The sequence below is a fragment of the Pterocles gutturalis genome, unplaced genomic scaffold, assembly GCF_000699245.1.
Source record: "Pterocles gutturalis isolate BGI_N339 unplaced genomic scaffold, ASM69924v1 scaffold14544, whole genome shotgun sequence".
Lineage (NCBI taxonomy): Eukaryota > Metazoa > Chordata > Aves > Pterocliformes > Pteroclidae > Pterocles > Pterocles gutturalis.
Window position 1 is genome coordinate 105,531 of NW_010135947.1, and position 19,245 is coordinate 124,775.

The 19,245-nt window shown below is 37.8% G+C and overlaps 1 protein-coding gene across 1 annotated transcript in view; it reads left to right on the plus strand.

Annotated features, from left to right (window-relative positions):
• KCNMA1 (potassium large conductance calcium-activated channel, subfamily M, alpha member 1) overlaps positions 1–16,616 on the plus strand; it is a gene marked incomplete at both ends in the record, with an annotated part of 119,421 nt that extends 102,805 nt beyond the window's left edge. The window contains 3 exons of the mRNA XM_010082111.1: positions 9,963–10,086; positions 13,008–13,232; positions 16,424–16,616. Of these exons, the coding sequence (XP_010080413.1) occupies positions 9,963–10,086; positions 13,008–13,232; positions 16,424–16,616 (542 nt within the window). The remainder of the gene's footprint in view (positions 1–9,962; positions 10,087–13,007; positions 13,233–16,423) is intronic.
• Between the last annotated feature and the right edge of the window lie 2,629 nt (positions 16,617–19,245).

Here is a 19,245-nt window from a genome sequence, read left to right on the forward strand (position 1 = left end):
AAAGATTGTTAGATGGTTTCTGAAAGGCTGAAGTATTTATTCTGTCAGCTTGTCAGCAGTTAATGATAGAGCTGAAAAAAATTCTGTCATGAAAAACAGTTTGAAAAGCTGTTTGAAAAATACATAGGCTTTAAAGTCTTAGCTGTCACCCTGTCCTGTCCGTGTGTAGTTCTTAAACAGCACTGGCACTAATGATAGCACTAACCAATCAGGGGAACTCATGTGGTTAGTTTGCCTCAGGCAATTCTCTTTTTGTTGGATTCCCTCTGAGTACTGTTTTCTGTACTTAAGGCCATATGTGCGATGTATCATCACAATCAAAAATGAACCTGAATATTACCTTCCTTTTATCCTGTCGATTGAAATCAAATTTCTGTTAATTGATTTAGACTGATAAAAAAGTCTAATAATCTATGTAGTTGCCAAAGCAAAGTTCAAAACTAATGCAGTTTTACTCGGGCTAAAAGCACATTAATTATGAAATACAGGGATTTTTTTAAAGGGTAGTATATACTCTAAAAGTGGGTGATGAAAACATCATCTTGTTACTGATATATTTCCCCTGTTGCTATGTGTACATTATTTTACACTGGTACACCTTTGTATAACTGTATCATTTTCCTCCATAGGACAAATTACCTCTAAGAGATTTGTTAAAACTAGAACGGCAACAAGCAATCATAATCAGTTAAAATACTATGGCATTTGCATTCTGTCTCACTGTGCTTCACCTTTTGCCTGCTCCAGTCAGTCAGATAGCAGATATAGAGTTTTCTACAAGGGAGCTGCTCCTGCCTTGGTTTTGCATACCTAAAGCAGCCAGGCTGGAACCTCAGTCTATAATTGTATCCAGAACTAAATATCATAGGAGAGATTTTCCACTGCATATATATACAGAAAAGTGTAAACTTATTTACATATATAAACAGACACATTCATGCATTTTGGGTGTATGTATAACAGTAACTGCACTGCAGTCATAGAGGTTAAGTGAAAAAAAATAGCATGAATATATAAAATCACTTATTACTTTTATTGTTGGCAATGATTTTGTTCCTTTAACAATCCTGGATATAGCTAGGTAATATTCCTCTTTGTATCTCAGTCAGTAGACTGAAAATTTTCTTTGGCCAGTTACAGAAGCATCCATATTTGTTTGTTGTTACTGCAATATAGGGCATATTCAAGGACATAACTTCTAGAAGTCGTCTTCATCTCTGTTTAGACTACAGAACCAAAAGTGAGATTGATTCACAGAGGAAAATGCACCCAGCTGTGTCTTTTTTTCTTTTGCTATTGACCATCTCTTTCTGTTAAATGTATCATTAAAAGTTCTCTGCCTTCCTGTTAGCTCAGCCTTGCCCATATGACACTGATTTACATTCTTGTTTACAGTTTATGAGGAAGAATAAAATGAACATACGGGCAAGCTTCTGATTTTTTTGGTGCCAGTTGTCATGCTAGCATAATTTTCAGTTTACTTACCTTTGGACAGGCTTCTTATCTGGTGCTAATAGTTTTAACCACCTAAAGTTTTAAACATGTGGGAGATTCCACTCCCCCCCAATCCTATTTGGGGAAAGTAGAAATAAAAAGAAAGAGAGAGAGAGAGAGAAAGAGCTGAAACATTTGGAGCTGAGCACACTGTCCCTGTTTGCTATGTAAAATATGCCTCATTTCTTTGATCTTGAGTAATAATAATTCTGGGGAGTTATACTGTTTTCATATGCTTCAAAGCTGTGTCAAAGTTTTGCTGCTTAAGGGTACTTCTTTATTCTGTTGGCTCTTGGGTACTGAGATGACAGGTCCTCTGTACTAGGTGCAGGCTTTTTCAAGTCATAGCCTTCAGCAAAACATCAAATTACCAAATACAGGGTAACATACTTCTACACAAATGCCTTTCCTGTAGATATATTATACCATATATATTAAATACTTTAGGGTTACATGGTACATTTTATGTGCAATAGAAAGTGATGGTTTGAGGTAGCCTTAGGGGTACTTTTTTCCACAAGCAGAAAAAGCTAGTGTATACCGTATCAAGTATGGTTTTTACAGGACTTTCTGCCCGAAGGCCTTTGTAAATAAGTAATGATCAACAGATTGGCTGTGGGTTTTTGAAAAGCATGCCTGTGTCAGTTTGCATGATGGGGGAAGATTTTCAAAGTGGAGTCTGCTTTCATTGCCTGCTGAAGAGGGACTGAGGGAGAGTAGTCGTCCTGAGCCTGAGCTGTCTGCTCAGTAGCACATCAGAATTGCTAAACACAGGTCAAGCAGCGAGTGGAGAACTTGCCAGGCTTCCAAATCTAGACATTGTTTTCTTCCTCTTCTCCCTTGCTGCTAAATTTATTCACCAGCCTTGTGTTGGCAGCCTCAGCCTTTCCCCAGACCCAACTGTCTCTTTGTCTTACACTTTATCTGCACTGGCTTAACTTTGGTTCAAGGTGCTAAATAGGAGCAAGTTGATTGAATCAGAAGAGAACACTGTTAAGCTTTGTGTGTAGTGGCCAAATGCTTTTCTCCTTTCCAATAAACAAAGGTGGTCTGTATTATCTTCTACTTTGTATCCTCATAAATTACCTCAAGTGACAGGTACTTGCTTTCCTGCCCAGAAGTCGTTAGTGTATGTCAACTAAAAGTACAGAAGAGGTAAATCAGCTAAAGCACTGTCACGTCTGTAGATGATAATTATCTTTGCAATATTTTTTTCCTAAATTTACTTTAAAGGCTCCTTTTTCAAAGCCAGCTTCATGCGTGTCTCTCCCACAGAAACAGCTGGCTACTTTGCAGACTTTTCCTCAGCTGTGGTCCTGGATCTAGAGGGGGCCTGGAGGACAAGAAGTCTGGAGCATGTAAAGGAGGAATATGTGAAAAGTTCATTTATAAATTGTAGTCAGAGCTGTGACTTTAGAACACTTTCTGAGCATCTCTACAGTTAAGATAATGTTGAAAATGCTGTGTAGATTTTAGATTTCCACAGTGTCTGGGGCAAATCAGGGAAGAGGATATTATGCCATGAGATAAAACTTTATGACTTCTGCTGTCACTGGAGTAGAACAGAGGACAGAAGCTATATCATTGGGATTCCCTGGGACATCATGACAAGAGGTCTGACGGGTGCTTACTTGGACCTGGTCAGAAAGTGGGAATTTTTGAGATTTACTCACACATAGTTAGAAAGCTGTGTTACCAAATAAGATTTGGATAGATAGATTGAAGACATCTTTTCAACGTCATCTTTTTGATGTCATTGTCTCTAAATGCCAGTAAATTACTAACTGAAATAAATAGATGGTAGGCATACAAATGTTCTTTACATACATCACAAGAGGTCTAGATTAACATTTAGAAAGTCACTGTTCTAACTCAATCCTGCATCACGTCAAATGACATGCGCAGAATCATACTGAAGAATCTAATCAATCAGAAGCAAATCCTTCAAGTTCAAACTATAGCTACAAATGCGAATTAACTAGAAAAATACTCTGCAATATTGTGGTTATTTCTATGTGGTTTACATCAACAGAAGTCTGTCCCATTAAACCCGCAAGAACATGGACATTATTTAAAAATCACTTAAACTCTAACAGGAAAAAATGGATACTTCTCCTGTGGAGATGTGAACACAGGGACAATAAAAAGTAAGATTAAAAAAGAAACTGGAAGGAAAAGGAAGGAAGGAAAGCTGTGAGTAGTAGAGTGATCGCACATCAGGTCTCTTTCATGAGATGGACAAGAAAAGTAGAACCATTTGATGCTTCTGTTGTCATGCAGTGCTATCACGTCACCTGTTCATCATCTTGCAGTCACAGGTTCTGATGCATATTAGTGATGAATAGCCATTAAATATGAGGAGCCTTTGTTGCCCAAATATCAAAATAGCAAAGCTAGTTTTTTTTTAAAAAGTGTCATTTTGGATTCCAGAATGACCAGTGAAAATGTGAAAAGCCCTGGATATGAATCAAAAAAAGCCACTTAAAAGGATTGTTGCAGGGACTCAAGTCCATACTTAATGCTTTGGTAGCTACTACTGCATGAGTGGAATACACTGACTTGAAGGAAATGTCATCCCAGCTGAGTCAAACTACCTCTTAATGCAAGAACAAATAGCATATGACAGGGCCCAAGGGGTCTGAAGAGCAAACAAATAGTTTGTCCCTGTCCACTCCAAATGTAGTGGTGTAGTTGACATAGGCCTCTAGACAAGTAGCATACTCAGCAAAGGGTCATTATCATTAGTGTCCCTGATCACATAAGAATCAGAGGCATCAGAGGACGCTGGGTTTTCAGTACGTTGCCAAGGAGAATTTCGTAAGCCTGAGGATTTTTCTTGATCAAGGATATAAATGATTCCCAATCAAACCATAAAACTTGCTCAGAGACTGTCAAGACCCAGCTAAGTGACATGGAAAAAAGTGAGCTTTTTGGCATACGTTTCTGGAAACCTAATGAAATTATTTATCTGAAGTTGAAGGGGAAACCTCTTGTCTTTTTTCTTGAAGTTGAATATGATATTCTAAGTATATGAACAGTGACTGTGCGCATTTATCCCCTCATCCGCCCACCCAGCTGCATGCACTCAAATGTACACACACATTTCTGCTAGTGCCTCTCAGGATGAATTTGTATTGCCCCTGCCACTGTACTGCGGGCCTTCCATGAACTGGAACTGTGAGCTTTCTTATAGGAACCAAAAAGTGATGGGAAGTCTGGAGGTGAACATTTTCATACTTCAGAAGCATATTGTGAGCATGTCCTGAGGTATCAAGATGTTTAATGAGCAAGATTCTTACAGTAAACAGCTCTGTATCAGTGTCCTTAGTAGTCTTGATAAATTAATGTGAACTCTTCAGTAAGGCTTCTGAGGGTAAAATACCTTCGCAAGAGCGAAGGAAGGAGAATTGTTAGTATTCTTAACACTGTAATTCAGCTCATGAGCTTGTGGAGGGCACTAGGTACACACCACTGTATTAGATATATTCTTCTTCACAGGTTTAGGGAAAAAGTCAGACAATGTGAGATTGTAACTAACATTAGGATAGCTTCTGAATATGGCAATGAAAGCATTTAACAGTAAACTGCAGGTTTTCTTTGTCTTACCGCACTGGGTTTTATTCTCTAAGGCCCCATGCATGTGGGCACTGATTCATTACAAATTTCATTGCTGATTAACCTGTGAAAGGAAAGATCAGTAAGAGAGTGTTATTAGTGTAACACACATAGGCAACAAATTCTCATTACAGCTTAATGCCATCCACACAGACTGCAGAGGGTTACAGGGAATGGCTAATGGTAGCCGACAAATGTTGGGTGTATTAGTCACAAAACATTTGCTGCATTCCATCAGAATGTCGTGACAACCTTCACAGCTAGTCCCAGCGAGCTGCTGGAGTCAGTGGAGTTTACCTGTGACAAGCTGTCACTCTATCTTGGTTGAGCTTTATAGCACCAGTCAAAGCAGTCAGAGAAGATTGAAGTGACAGAGGCCCACTGAGTAAATAGTGAAACATGCAGCACGTCATGAAATATTCAGCCAGGGTGTAAAAGCTCTAAATGCTTTTTCAATTATTAGCACCTGCACTGGCTGCATACATCTAACACTAACAGCATGTTAATTGCCACAATTTGTTAGGGTAGTTGTAGGAGAAATTTCAAAGGCATGAGACATTCTCTGGTGTGTCTTCAGTTCCTATCTTACCTTCAGCAAACCCACTCCTTCCTCCTAAAATTAAGTATGTGTGTACGTACACTCACAAACACATGTATCAGACACATACAAAGTCAGGTAGGAAAACTTAAAATTCCTGGCCGCCACACAAGGTGAGTTTCAAGACCCTGAATCTTGAGCAGGAGGCTGCTGAACACCTTTTTGTGGGCAAACTCCTGATATATCTACCCGAGAAAGGTGTAGTTGCAGGCTTTAACAAACACAGGTTAAAGAGGAGTTCTGGTGTTGCCAGGGGTGTTTTGCCATTGATTTTGTAGAAGGAGAATTGTATTGTAGGGCAGAATAAAAACTAGCCATGAAATTGTTTTACTGATATGGAAGGACTAACACATTACAGTTTATTTGCAAGCAATGCTAGGGTCTCTACTAGTCATACAGTGTTCTTGTTCCCAGTGCTCAACATCTGGAGCAGTTCCACTGCAGATCAATGAGGGTATGTTGCTCTTATGCCCAATTGGATATGAGTGATAGCAAGAGTGTTAATGCAAAGGTGACAGAATCCAAGGATGTGCTAAACAATAATAATTTAATGAGGCAACCATTTGGCCCTGAATAATCTTTTCATTTCTGTCCATCCCAAGTCATGACTCACAAGTTCCAGACTCAAAAACTACAAGTAAAAAGCAGTGCTCTTTAAAATGTAATGTTGACTTCCTTGTAATAGGTTTGCTGGAAGTGGGATTTATGGTTTTGCTTTAGGCTGTTGTCTTCCAGACAGGCTTTTTGGGGTTGCTGCTGTAGCTTGGCATTTAGCATCGTTTTCAAGTTTAATTGATCATAAGTGGCATTATATGCTCTTCAAAACCTTGAAAAGATGGTATTTTGCTCTTCATTGTAAGTCATGCGTATATAATATCTGCTGTAAGAATCAGAGAAGCTATTTTTAAGCTGGGTTATGGATAAGGGAAATTTAACTTTCACTCTTTTCTCCCAAACATGCTGTACGTGCCTATATAGATATACATATAGATATACACCTGCCTTTTCCTAGCTGGAATGACCAAATGCTTTGGTCATTGCAAGCCATAAAAGCCAACATCTCAATTAAAACACTATGGACTTTAATTGGTGCAAGGTGTTTTTCTTCCTATAATTTGAATTTTTCAAGCAGATGACTTCATAACCCTGGAGAGCATAATACCTGCAGCACTAATACAAGCATTTCCAGAGTAACCTGCCAATGTGACTCAAGCATGGCTTGACAGGGCCATCTTCAAGGGTGAGGGAGGCAGAGAGGCTCTAGAAACATTCAGTCCATGATTTGTCTGTAAGGACAATAGTATGAATTTTAATGGGAACAGGGTGTTCAGACCCCTTAGGCAGATTTGACAGCCTTGGCCTCTGTATGTCTGTCTTAATTAATTTTTAGTATTTGCAAAACAGGCTTAGATCATCAGATTAACAAGAGCATGTATGTCCAAAGTAGTAATACTATTTTATTACTGTATTACTTCATAAAATCACCATTAAAAAAAAAAAAGTCCAAAGATCAAATCAGTTTTTAAATACATAAGCCGGTGTCTCTTCTAACATCCAAAACCCAAGTTGGACCTTAGTAGTGAACAGTTTTCAACCTCTATAGACATCTCCAGGGATCACTTTACTGGGAATGAAAAATCATTGATTAAAGCTTAGCCCAGATTTAAATTTGATAAACACACTTATATGTCAAAAACCACAGATTCTGAAGCACAAAGCATGGCTGATCTTCTCATGGTTTCCTTCTCAGGCAATACTCCATTCTGCTAGAGGAAAAGTAGTACAGTGGTATTTATTAGCATACTTTCTTGTTGGGTGACCCATCTTGTTTGCATCTTTTAAGGCTCCCACTTGCTATACTCTAAACAGTGAAGCAGAGGATCCTGTTTATCATATTGCAAATAAGTGTATGTATAGATTAGAAAATTAGATTGTGGCATTTTTTACGAATTGATTTATTATACCTTCTCTGATGAAGGGAAAGGGAAAATTCTTTACTATGCGCATCTAATTTCTGAAAGAAGAAGGAGATTTGATCAGCAACCTTTGCTTTTGTTTCAGTGCTGTGCAGTGAAAGGCTGGTGGAGAAATGTTTTGTGAAAGTTTAGGGGAAAAAAAACAAAACAGCAAGAAAAACTTTTCTCAGTGGAAGCTTCTGAGGATTCCTAACCTTTTGGCAAGCTTTCTTTTTTTGGAAACACATAGCTAACACATTCCGTCAGAAAAAATGGCTAAGACAGAGTACCGCTAAATGTTGTCTGAACATTAGTACAACCTTCAAATGGAATTGTATCCATGCTTGCAGACGTTACTGTACCACATGCAACTATGAGCAGCAAGGCATGCCCTATGAACATCGCAGTTTACTCTCAGCCAAAACTGCCGTGGCTGCAGCTCACTGACAAATAAAGTGAGAGAATGCAGATTCTAGATATTTTTCTAGAATTTGAAACCAAAACCCTTTGGTACAGCTTTTGCACCAAAAATTCACCTCTGCTTCCCACAAAAGAGGGAGCACCCTTATACAAGGGCTTTCATTGCTAAACCTGGAGTAGGGTCAGAGACTCCAGGTAGTCCTCTAGAGGCTCCTCTGATGCCAGTGGGTCGATAGTGAAATGCACTGAACTGTCTCTCTGTTGAGTGAGTGGAAAAAACTTTGAAAACAGTGTTTCTTTTTCTAGATTAGTCCAGTTTATGCCTTTGCCGTGTAGTGCATTGTTTTTTCTTAAAGGATCAAAAGATTTTTGTTTAAATGGAACATTGTATTAATAGTTTCTCAAGTTATTTTAAGCCACTTTCTATGGAGTTGACCCTGTTTGAGTGAAATACAAGAGAATTTTCCCGTTATTTCAATTGATATATAATCAGTGGCTATAAAATTACACAAATTAATCACCCCAACAGAATTACAGATTATAACTTCCTTAGGCATGCAAGCATAACTGCTTTAAGATGGTAATTTATCGTACTATATTCAGGGTAAATTAACCTATATCATACAGAGTGTTCAAAGTCTGCTTTAGTAGACAATGCAGAAGAGAGGCTCTTACCACAGTCTGCTGGCTCATATACTTTGAAACCAGGAAACTTCCCAACTTTGAGAGTTCAGCCAGCATGGACATTTCTTTAACAGGCTACAAAAGGCAAGCTGCTTTAAAATTTGGCTACCTGTCTTGGAGTATTTAGCATATTCCTACATTGCAAATATTTTCTCTTTGAAATGTTACAGTTTGTATAAGGAAATTTCAAGCATTCATGACAAAAACATTAAGACTGTAGTTTTGCCCAACAAAGCTCTGTTCCCTCCTTGAATTTAAGATTTTAGGGTCAGTTTACACTGTGCCTTGTAAACATGGTCCCCCTTCTAGTGCTGTTGTATAGTACAATCACTTAGGGGTTCTCACTATCATCTGAGTGCATTGGAGTCACTCAGTCCCTAGCTTAATGTTTGATTTTAGCATATAAGTTAAAGAACTGTATGTATCTGTGTTTAGATGTAACTGTATTTCTGGAGAGCAAGTTTATAAAAATGTATTTAATTTGCTTATGCTTTGAGAAAGCTTACACTTTAAAATCTGGCCGCAAAAACACTTAGAAGGTTATCACATGTAGAGTTGACAGAGAAAATGGACAATGTTGTTTGGTATTAAAATCATGTATTCCAGATGTGGGCATTTGTTAGTCAGTCTTCTCTAAAATGACATACTGTTGAATCTTTAAAGGGCTTCAGTTTGGGAAAGCAAAATATGACTGGGCAAATTGCTAAAATATTTAAAGTGCAGCCTGTTAAAGCTTTTACTGTGAAGAGCATCACGTCAGAAGTTGTATGTGGTAAAAGCAAGTAATTGGCTTTCCATATTATGCCAGTCAGTCAGCATGGGGCTCTGTTCCTATCCCTTCTACTTCATTGCAGATGCTAATAATGACAGCTCCGATATTTATTTTGGAGGGGTGGGACTGGAAAGAAAACAATTTTTATGAATGTCATGGTATCAGAAATCCCTGTTTAAAATTATATGGTTATTGATGTGGACAGAGTGTTGAAAATCTCCTAAACTGCACACAAAATTTAAAACCTAACTTTTTGTTCTTTTCAGCTTTTGTTTAAAAGTGCCCACATTGAAAGCATGTTAAAGTGTAAATACATTTCATTTTTTCACTTTTATCCGTCTTTGTACACAGCTCTTGGGATATCTTTCCATCCATAATTCATAATATTTTCCACTCATGTTGTCCTCAACTTGTTTTTCCCCAGGCATGACCCCTTGTTAATTCCTGGCAACGAGCAGATTGACAATATGGATGCCAATGTGAAAAAATATGACTCTACGGGGATGTTTCATTGGTGTCCAGCCAAGGACATTGAAAAGGTCATTTTGGTAGGTATTGATGATAAGTTGTGTTTGAAGAGAGGTTATTTGAACCATAGAACTGATGTCTAATGGATTAATAAATTAATCTCTGCTATCATTAAATGCAGTGTATTGAAATTGGAAACAGCATGGTGAAATCAAAGCTAGAATTTTGGTTAAAGAATGATGATTATACAAATCTGTATGCCAAGTGCAACAATAAAAATCAGTCCAAAATAGATAATTACTTTTTCATAAGCTGAAATTTGCATATTGAGTTTAAATCTTTAGAGAATTAAGATTGGAAATATTTAAATGTTTAGATACACCATTTATCTTCTTAAACAAGGCAGTAATTATTCTAATACAGGCAAGTGTTGCTTTGCATTATCTGTTATTTATTTATGTGAATTTTGCTCTCTTAGAACTTCTCTCTCAATTTCCAACATTTCAAGATGCCCAAATAGGGCAGAGTAAGTAGTACTACTACTCTGCCTTTCTAGCATGTACAGTGAGCCTAGTCTGTTTGTTTCATTTGTTTAACTGGGGAAACCGTCAAACTGACTCAAGTTATTAAAAAGAATTAGAAAACCTATCACAGTCTATTTTGCTCGGTGAAAGTTTGTGCCACTTGTGTTCATGTACTCATACCTAAGAGTAACAAGTATCTAACTCTAGATCTCATACGCAAAACTGATGATACTTGAAATGACCTCCCTGGTGGATCTTCACTTTGTCGCACTTCATAAAGCTTTTCCTAAGCCTGCTCACTTAGATTTTCCTGCACTGTGGCGTGATGTTGCCAGTGATGGTGACAGCCCTGGTTTATTCTAATAATCAGGGATTAAAAGCTTGTCTCCACATCTCCTCAGGGGTTTCTGTAATAACCATAACATAGCCTGGAATTGCAGTATCGGTGTTTAAACAGTCAAGAAAGTCAATTCCAAATTCTAGAGACTGAGCTGTGAGACAGAGTTTGACTGAGCAACTTTCAATAGTATGCATTTATATGTATTCAGCAGGCAAGAAGGGGCAGCCCTGCCATACTTTGTAATAGACAGAGGTGGAGATCTGCGTTCGTGTTCTAAATGCATTTTAGCAGACAACCTTCACATGTTGTTCCACTTCGAAAAGTGTTTCTCCAAAAATGGCACTGTGGAGTGCCTCATTTATCATCTCTTGGTGATGCCATGTTAGTTTTTCCCCCTAATAGGCTGTGAATCTATAAGTCTGGCCAGGTTCTTTTTGCTTCATACATCATCACCAATCACCACTGACAGCAAAATGCTTCCCTACAAAAACACAATTTCTGTCTCCATTCATATCCATACAAATTTAACGCTGTCCTTAGGGACCACACAAGTACAAATTAGTACATAATTTGAGGATGATGGGATTTCCCACGTTGTCTTCTAATTGGTATGTGGTGATGCCTCAATCAGAAAATAATTCATTTTTCTGACCAATGTCTGTTTTGGCTCTGCAAGTTTCCACCAGTATCGGGGAGTAAGAATTTTTTTTGACATACAGTCAAATGTGCGTGGCTCCATACTGGACTGGTCAAGGACTACAGAGTGACATTTTTTTAATGTAGTTTCTTTTGACTTGGACTCTGTCTTGTAAAGTCTGAGTATTTCAGACCTGTAGGCAGAGTCATGGGACAGCTTACATGCCTTACTTGAGCATTCACTTGTGTTCTGCTGTTTGAGGGGCTGAGACCACTCTCTTGGTAGACTTGTATGAAAATCAGTGTACTGATGGGAAAACTTCTAATCACAGTTTCCATGCTTCTTACATAGCGAGCACCTCTGCTGCATATTCCCAACCTGTATTGTACATTATCATGCTTCCATAGTTCAGAAAAAAGACATACAGTACAGATAAGTGAGGGGAAAATTTTGCAGTTCACCCTTGTCTTAGTTTTATTCGTTGTCAGTATTTCTATTTCATGGTACTGACTGTGCAACTTTTTGGCAATATGATATCACTGGAGCTTCAGCTACTTGATGGAGTGCAATAAAGCTACGACTGGCTCCAGAAATGAAGGTCATTTTTTCCTAATGACTTTATTTAATCATCTTGGTGTTAGAGTTGCCTGCTCAACTGACATTACCACTGATGAAGTTAGTGCAAAAATTTTTTTCTTGTCACTGAGACAAGAAGATAATTCTGAACATCATTCAAGTGTTCTCCAGGAAACATTTTTCCTTCAATCTATTCAAGAACTCAGGAAGTCCAGTGGGCCTGAAAAGTTAGTATTAGTCACGATCTTACATACTAGTTTCTACTTTTTTCCTACTGAGAGAAGCTCTGTGGAGTATGGTGGTATCTATTGTAAAGCAGAGCAGTGTAGAGCATTCTTTGATTGCTTCTCAGGAGAGCAGCAGCTTGTCCTAAAATAAAAACTTACGACTGTAAGAGAACATGGTACTCAGTTCATAAGATATGTGTAATATCACAAAATCTTACTAAAACCATTGGGCACTCACATTTTCCTTTTCAGATTGGTCCTGAAAAAAACCCACTGGTGATTCATCAGCTAAGGTGTGGGTTTGCGTATCTTTTCTATAATCCCTCTACTGCCTAGTGCATAGTAGGTCAAATTCTGTTCTTAGCTAAATCCATGGTACTTTGATTGTAACCAGAGACTTAATCCACATGTGTAGAAACATATACAGGACCAGAATTTGGTCTAGTACAATGTCTTCCCAATCACTGAAGGATTTGAAATAAGAACCAAATTTTCTTATGGTGAGCACAATTAATGAAGGATAAATAAGGGTATAATGAACAGCTATTATCAAACCACTTCTTTGTGCATGAACAGTATTGACAGTTGTGTTTTTCCTGGTTTAAAACTCAATATATGATTTAAGCTTCCCTTTGTTTCATTTCTTCCTTGTCTTTTTGTTTTGTTTTGTTTTGTTTTGTTTTGTTTTGTTTTTTAGACTCGAAGTGAAGCAGCGATGACAGTTTTAAGTGGGCATGTAGTCGTTTGCATATTTGGGGATGTTAAATCTGCTTTGATTGGATTAAGAAATTTAGTGATGCCATTACGAGCCAGCAACTTTCACTACCATGAACTCAAGCACATTGTATTTGTGGGTTCACTTGAATACCTGAGAAGGGAATGGGAGACACTGCATAACTTCCCCAAGGTTTCAATCTTGCCTGTAAGTCCAAAGCCATATTATTGATACTTTGTTATTTAGGACACCAACTGGACAGATTCACATTGACTTTGATCTTAGGCTTTTTTACTTTTGTCTACTTATAGGCCTGAGGACTTAGATTTTCCCTTTACTGTGTCTATGAAAACAGAGCCCTGTGAGACCTTATTAGAAGATATTTGCTGCAGTGTTCGGTTCCTCATCATCCTCATCAGATGACTTTCAGCTGCTACCAAATGTATTAGCTGTGTTATATATCGAACATGCACTGTAGTGCACTACATGTAGCTAGTTCTGATGTTGTGATTTCCCTGACAGAATGACAGTAGTTATTTAAAACATTATTTATGTATTTATACCCAGAAAAGCTTTGAAAATAATTATTGTTTCCCTATCTGTGTAATATCTATCTATATTCATAAAAGCTTCCTGTAGGCTGGCCTGCTTTATAAAGAACATTGCTAAGGTATTTTGTTTGAGTCCTGCCGTACTCATGTATGGAAGTACACCAAAACCCTGACTCTCTTGAAATCAGTTAAAAGCTCTTATTGATTTTAGTAGGGACAACCGCAAAACCACAGTTCAGAGGTCCTTTTTCTCCTACATATCATTATCATTCACTCATGTGCCCAAAGTGCAGAGACATGAGCTACAGGACAAACAAGCAGCCCTCCAAGCTAGTGATCTTAGGTGGTCATAGCTATAAATGACCCACAAAGATGTAAGCAGAAGGGAATTGATCCCATGGTATAAGTAGGAAAGAGAATGTTCTGTATGTTAGAGAGTAAAGTAAGTTTAGATGTTTTATCAGAATGAAAAAATATGAATTTACCTGTTTTTAATAATTACATTTCAGCACTTAAAAATAAATAAATCAAGGATGGATGTAACCTAAACGGAATAATTGGGAAAATAGCAACAGAATGGAAAGGCTGCCATTCACTTTCTGATTAATTCAGGCTGTAGGTCTTTGTTACTGTAAATGCAGTTTTAGTGATAGCCCTTGGCTTTTTTCTGTAAACTGGATCAGATGGTGTCACAAGATTCTCTGCTGTCACAAAAATGGTGTCAATATCAGATTTGGTCAGTTAATATCCTCCTCTTCCTGACAATCTCTTTTCATTTCAGTCACTGTGAAGGCTTAAGACTAAGGAAACAGAATTAAATTAACAATAATGTTGAACTGTGGAGCAAAATGGAATCCAGCTACTACCTCCAAATTATCCAGTATATAATGTTTATCCATTATTATAATGTGTATTTGTAAAGTTTTGATTCTGAATTCTGAAGAGGCATTAAGGAAATGTACACCACCTTTCCATTCACCAATCAGTTTGCACACAAATTTAGACTAGTTTTGGACTAATATCAAGTTAAATAGTTAGTTAATGCACCTTTAATAGTACCGAATATGTAAAGGAATTGTATCTTCAGCAGTAGCCAAGGGTGCTGAAGACCACACAGATGTCATTACTATTTTGTCTTTTTTTTTTTTTTCCCATCCTATCTGGTTCAAAATGGTCATATAAAGTTAAAAATATCAGCATTATTCTGAAGTAATTATACTAATTTAAAAGTCTGCTAAAGTTTCTGACATCATACTGGTAGGAATCGTATGTTTAATGGAGGACACTCAAATTCATTTCCTACTTCTCTGTGCTTTGGTTCACAAGGTAAAACATGCTGCTGATATCTGATGGGGATGTAGCTACAGCTGAACATAAAAATGTTCTGGTTTAGAAAAAAAGTGGAGATTTCATTTAAATTCTGTATACAAGGAGGGATTTAAGCTGCTGAGTAAACTCTTAAAAAGTAGGCAAATGCCAATTTTAGATATCCTCAGGCAGCCTTAATTCTGTCCCTTTGTATAAAATCATTAGGAGTAAGCCTTTAATTAATTACATGATTGCATATTATTTTTCCCCACAGGAATCCTGCTTCACTTGGTGTACCGTGCAGACACAAAGGGCAGAATTAATGTGGCAGGAATAATCATACCCTAACTTTTGAGTACTTTGTAACTAAATCGTATCTGTTCAATATATACTGTTTTCCAGAAGGTTTCATGCCTCAAATTACTGCAAGTAATGTGAAATAGGCTGGTATCTGAAACTAGGTAGCAATCACTGAATGAGAATTGAGTTCTGTCTTCACTTTGTGTATTTTAAATTCACTTTTGAATTGAATATTCTCAGTGGAGTTCAGGAGATGTTCACCATGAGTGATCAGGAGATGGAAGAGTAGGGTCTTGACTCACTTTTATGAAAGTTGCTGTGTGACAAGGGGACACCTTAGTTTCCTCGTCATCATTAGGGTCTTTGGGTACCAAACCGTGTGAGGTAGCGGAGCACAATGTAGTTTCCATGAGAAATTATTTTTCTTTTCCGGGACCTTGCAGCCTGTGTAACATAGACTTCATATTCCATAACTAGAGATGTGGACTGTTAGATGTGAAAGACAAGTGTTATTTTTAAACAAAACATAATGGGGTGAGTGTCATGGCTCGGTTGTGTTAACAATGAATAAAACTACCACAACATTTCATTTTAATTATTGCATTCTCTGACTGAAAATTGTGGAAGCAGGGAATGTTGTACAAGTCATGCCCATTAAGATAAAGTCTCATTTCTATTTCAAAAGGCTTAATCACACAACTTTGAAGATCAGTGTGTTTTCCTTCTAGAAGCACCAAAAACATGCATTGTATGTTGCTTCAGGTAGAAATAGCTTTATCCTGATTGCATTTCAAATGTGTAGACATATAATGCTTTCCTGTTTAAGTTGCTGTTCTTTTGCCCAAGACCATTGTGACTTGATGGTAGATAAACAGACATTTAAAACACACTCTTTGTTATATTCAGAGAGCCAGAGGTTGCCACATGATAGCAACTTAAATCAAGACAATTTCAAGTCACCGATGAGATGTAGAATGCTGGCATTATTCCTGTTTCTTGTTTGTTAGTAATAGCTTGACTGAGTATTGAGACTGAACTAAAATGCTGCCATCAGCACCAACTACCCTTTAGATTAGCACACATCTCCTATTCCCTGGCACATAGTTAGACCAGCTTAATGTCAGAGCATAAAAAAGATACTTGTTAAATAATTTCCCAAAGCTCCTTCTCAATCCTTAATTTGTTTTTCTTTTTTTCCTCTCCTGCCCCCCTCCCCCCCTTTTTTTCTCTGTGCCAAAGGGTACACCATTAAGTCGGGCTGATTTAAGGGCTGTCAACATCAACCTCTGCGACATGTGCGTTATCCTGTCAGCCAATCAGAATAATATTGATGATGCTTCGCTGCAGGACAAGGAATGCATCTTGGCGTCACTCAACATCAAATCTATGCAGTTTGATGACAGCATTGGGGTCTTGCAGGCTAATTCCCAAGGTAAGGACTGCCCTATAATACTTCTCTGCAGTGCCTACAGGGGACAGGACCTGGCAGGAAGAATATCCCTCACTCAGTAATTCAAAGAGCCCTACATCAGCTTGCTTGACAGTTAAACCTGCTGATTGGTATGATGGCTTTTAAAGGGACAGTCACGTAGTTTCTCTGCTACATCACAAAGCACATCTTGCAGAAGAAAAATGAATGAATGTGAAACTGGCATTTTTTCTCATTTTTTAAGTATTTCTAAAAAAATATATAAAATAATTGCTTTTTCACCCTGCCCTGCTCTGTGCCTTTCTTACCACGGCTTTTTTATAGTCAAAGCTGACTCATACTCACTTCAGAATACCTAAAGTCTCTGTCTAACAAGATTTCTTTTTTATGTAAAGCACATGGAAAACACAGAGAAAAAGAGCTGAGTAATACAAGCTGAAGAGTAAAATAAAACTAACAATAATTTTAAACTGTCTTTAGTGTTTGTGTGCCTTCTTGCCCAAAAAGCCACTTGAATTAACTCAAAGCTGATTTCTTCACATGGTTTGACACATACTCATCCCATTTAAGGACACTGAACAAAATCCTTCAGTCTTTGCTGAGACTAGGGGACTGATTCATAGGTAGCCAAAGGCTGTTTTACACCAACTGTGGCCATGCAAAGCAGCTGCAAAGCAGTCATAAGCACCCTGGCAAAGACCATCAGTGTAAAAACAATCATCTTCCCATCCCTGAAGGCTCTTGAAGCTTATGCAGCTAAAGTCCTACCTTTGATAAACCTATTAAGTGCTGCAGTAAATATTCCCTCTGGATCTAGCCCTGCTATAAATGTAGGTGTAGAAAGGATAGTGCTTTGGTCTGCAGTTCCCTGTGAGCCTGACCTAAAGATAGTTTTCTTTCAAGGACTGTGAGAGCTAAGATTAAGTTCAGTTTTTCCTCTTTGCAGTCTAATCAGGAAATAGGAATTTTGAGCCAAAAATCAGAGGCAGTGGTGTAACTTCTGGAATATGGAAACTTCTTGAATGTGGAAAACTCTCAGAATCAGCAATAAAACTGGGGAATTTAATACTGAAATTAAATTGCACCAGGATACAAAAACTTTGACATTTTTAAAGTAGGTTGAGTGGTTCTCTGGATAACAAGTAGATTTACAGGAAGGAAGTGTTTTTTCAGTTCCATGGGTTTTTGAAGTTTAAAATCTGTGGCCTGGAAGCAATACAACACCAAATATTTGATTTTTTTTTCTGAAAAATTAGTGAGACTGACTTGCTCACATTATGATAACTTATAGTCATGATTAGGAAACTCATTGCAGAAGTAGAAGACAGTCATGGAGGTTCTTGTTTTGTTGATTTAGACCTGGGATTTTGTATCTCAAAACCAAATGTGTATGTTCACTGCTAGGCTATTGGCTAGTCATTGATGGGTGTCTCAGTCTTCTATCACACATGGAAATAAAATCATCAAGAAACAGAATCTGTCTCACCACTTTCCTCCCCTCCTTCTTGTTCTTGAGCGTGGGCAATCTGACAGAATTTCCTTCTTCTGTCTTAGTTCAGACTTTAGTGATATTTCCAACAGTAGGCTGTTGTATTTTACCTCTTTGAGTACACTGCATCTTAGACCATCCCTGAATGAGTGTGGAAAAACCTAGCAATGTAAGTCTTGTGCACCACATGAACACTTGTCATTTTTTACTCTCCATCCTTGAAGGTATTCAAGACCTAAAGCCCTGAAAAACCTCATCTGACCGCATAGCTGACCCTGCTTTGAGCAGAACGTCAGACTAGAGTCCTTCTGATGTCCGTTGCAGCCTGAATTGTTTTATAATTCTATAATATCCAGGTTGCTGCTACAGCATAGCTCCTATACGTCAGGCAGTCTAGACCTGGGCCATTGTCCAAATCCTATCAGCACTATTGAATGTTGCTGATGCGGAGAAGCAAAGGCATAATAGTTTAGCACCTACTTAGAAATTTTGGACATTTCTTCATGTAAATACCAGTCTGCATGTAAAAAAAAAGGGTGATTCTTTCTGTAGCTTTTTTGGGGAAATGGCATAACATAAGGCAGGTAACCAGCAGGCTATTTTTAGTTGGGAGCACTGACTTCGGAGGGGTTCTTCTAAAACCAGTTGCTTCAGAAAATAATTATCTTCACAGTAAATTTTCTGCTTATGGTATCCACAACTGAATTGGTTGCATTGCTTTCAGTACAGTAAATTTTCTTGAAAGACCTTGAATACGGTGGTTAGACTGTCAGAAGCAATTAGATCAATAATTTTACTGGAAATTATATCCAGTGTGACATTTTCATCTCTGAAATGCAGCTTTAACATACGGTGGACACAACGATCATGATAATTATATAAACCAAGTGATTCAACTTTCGCTGGTCAACAAGCAGCATACTAGAACCACCTCACAGTTCCTTACTGGCAATTAAGTATTTTTATTTACAGAACAAGTTGTAATTTTATTTTTTATTAAACATTTCTGTATTATTTGACTGACTTATCCTTAACACATTAGCTGGTACAAACCTTAAGTATTGCCAGTCTGAATTTTTCTAGGTCTGAATGTATGAAATTGAATTAAGACATTCCTCACCAACACCCTTCCTTGAAAGAGTG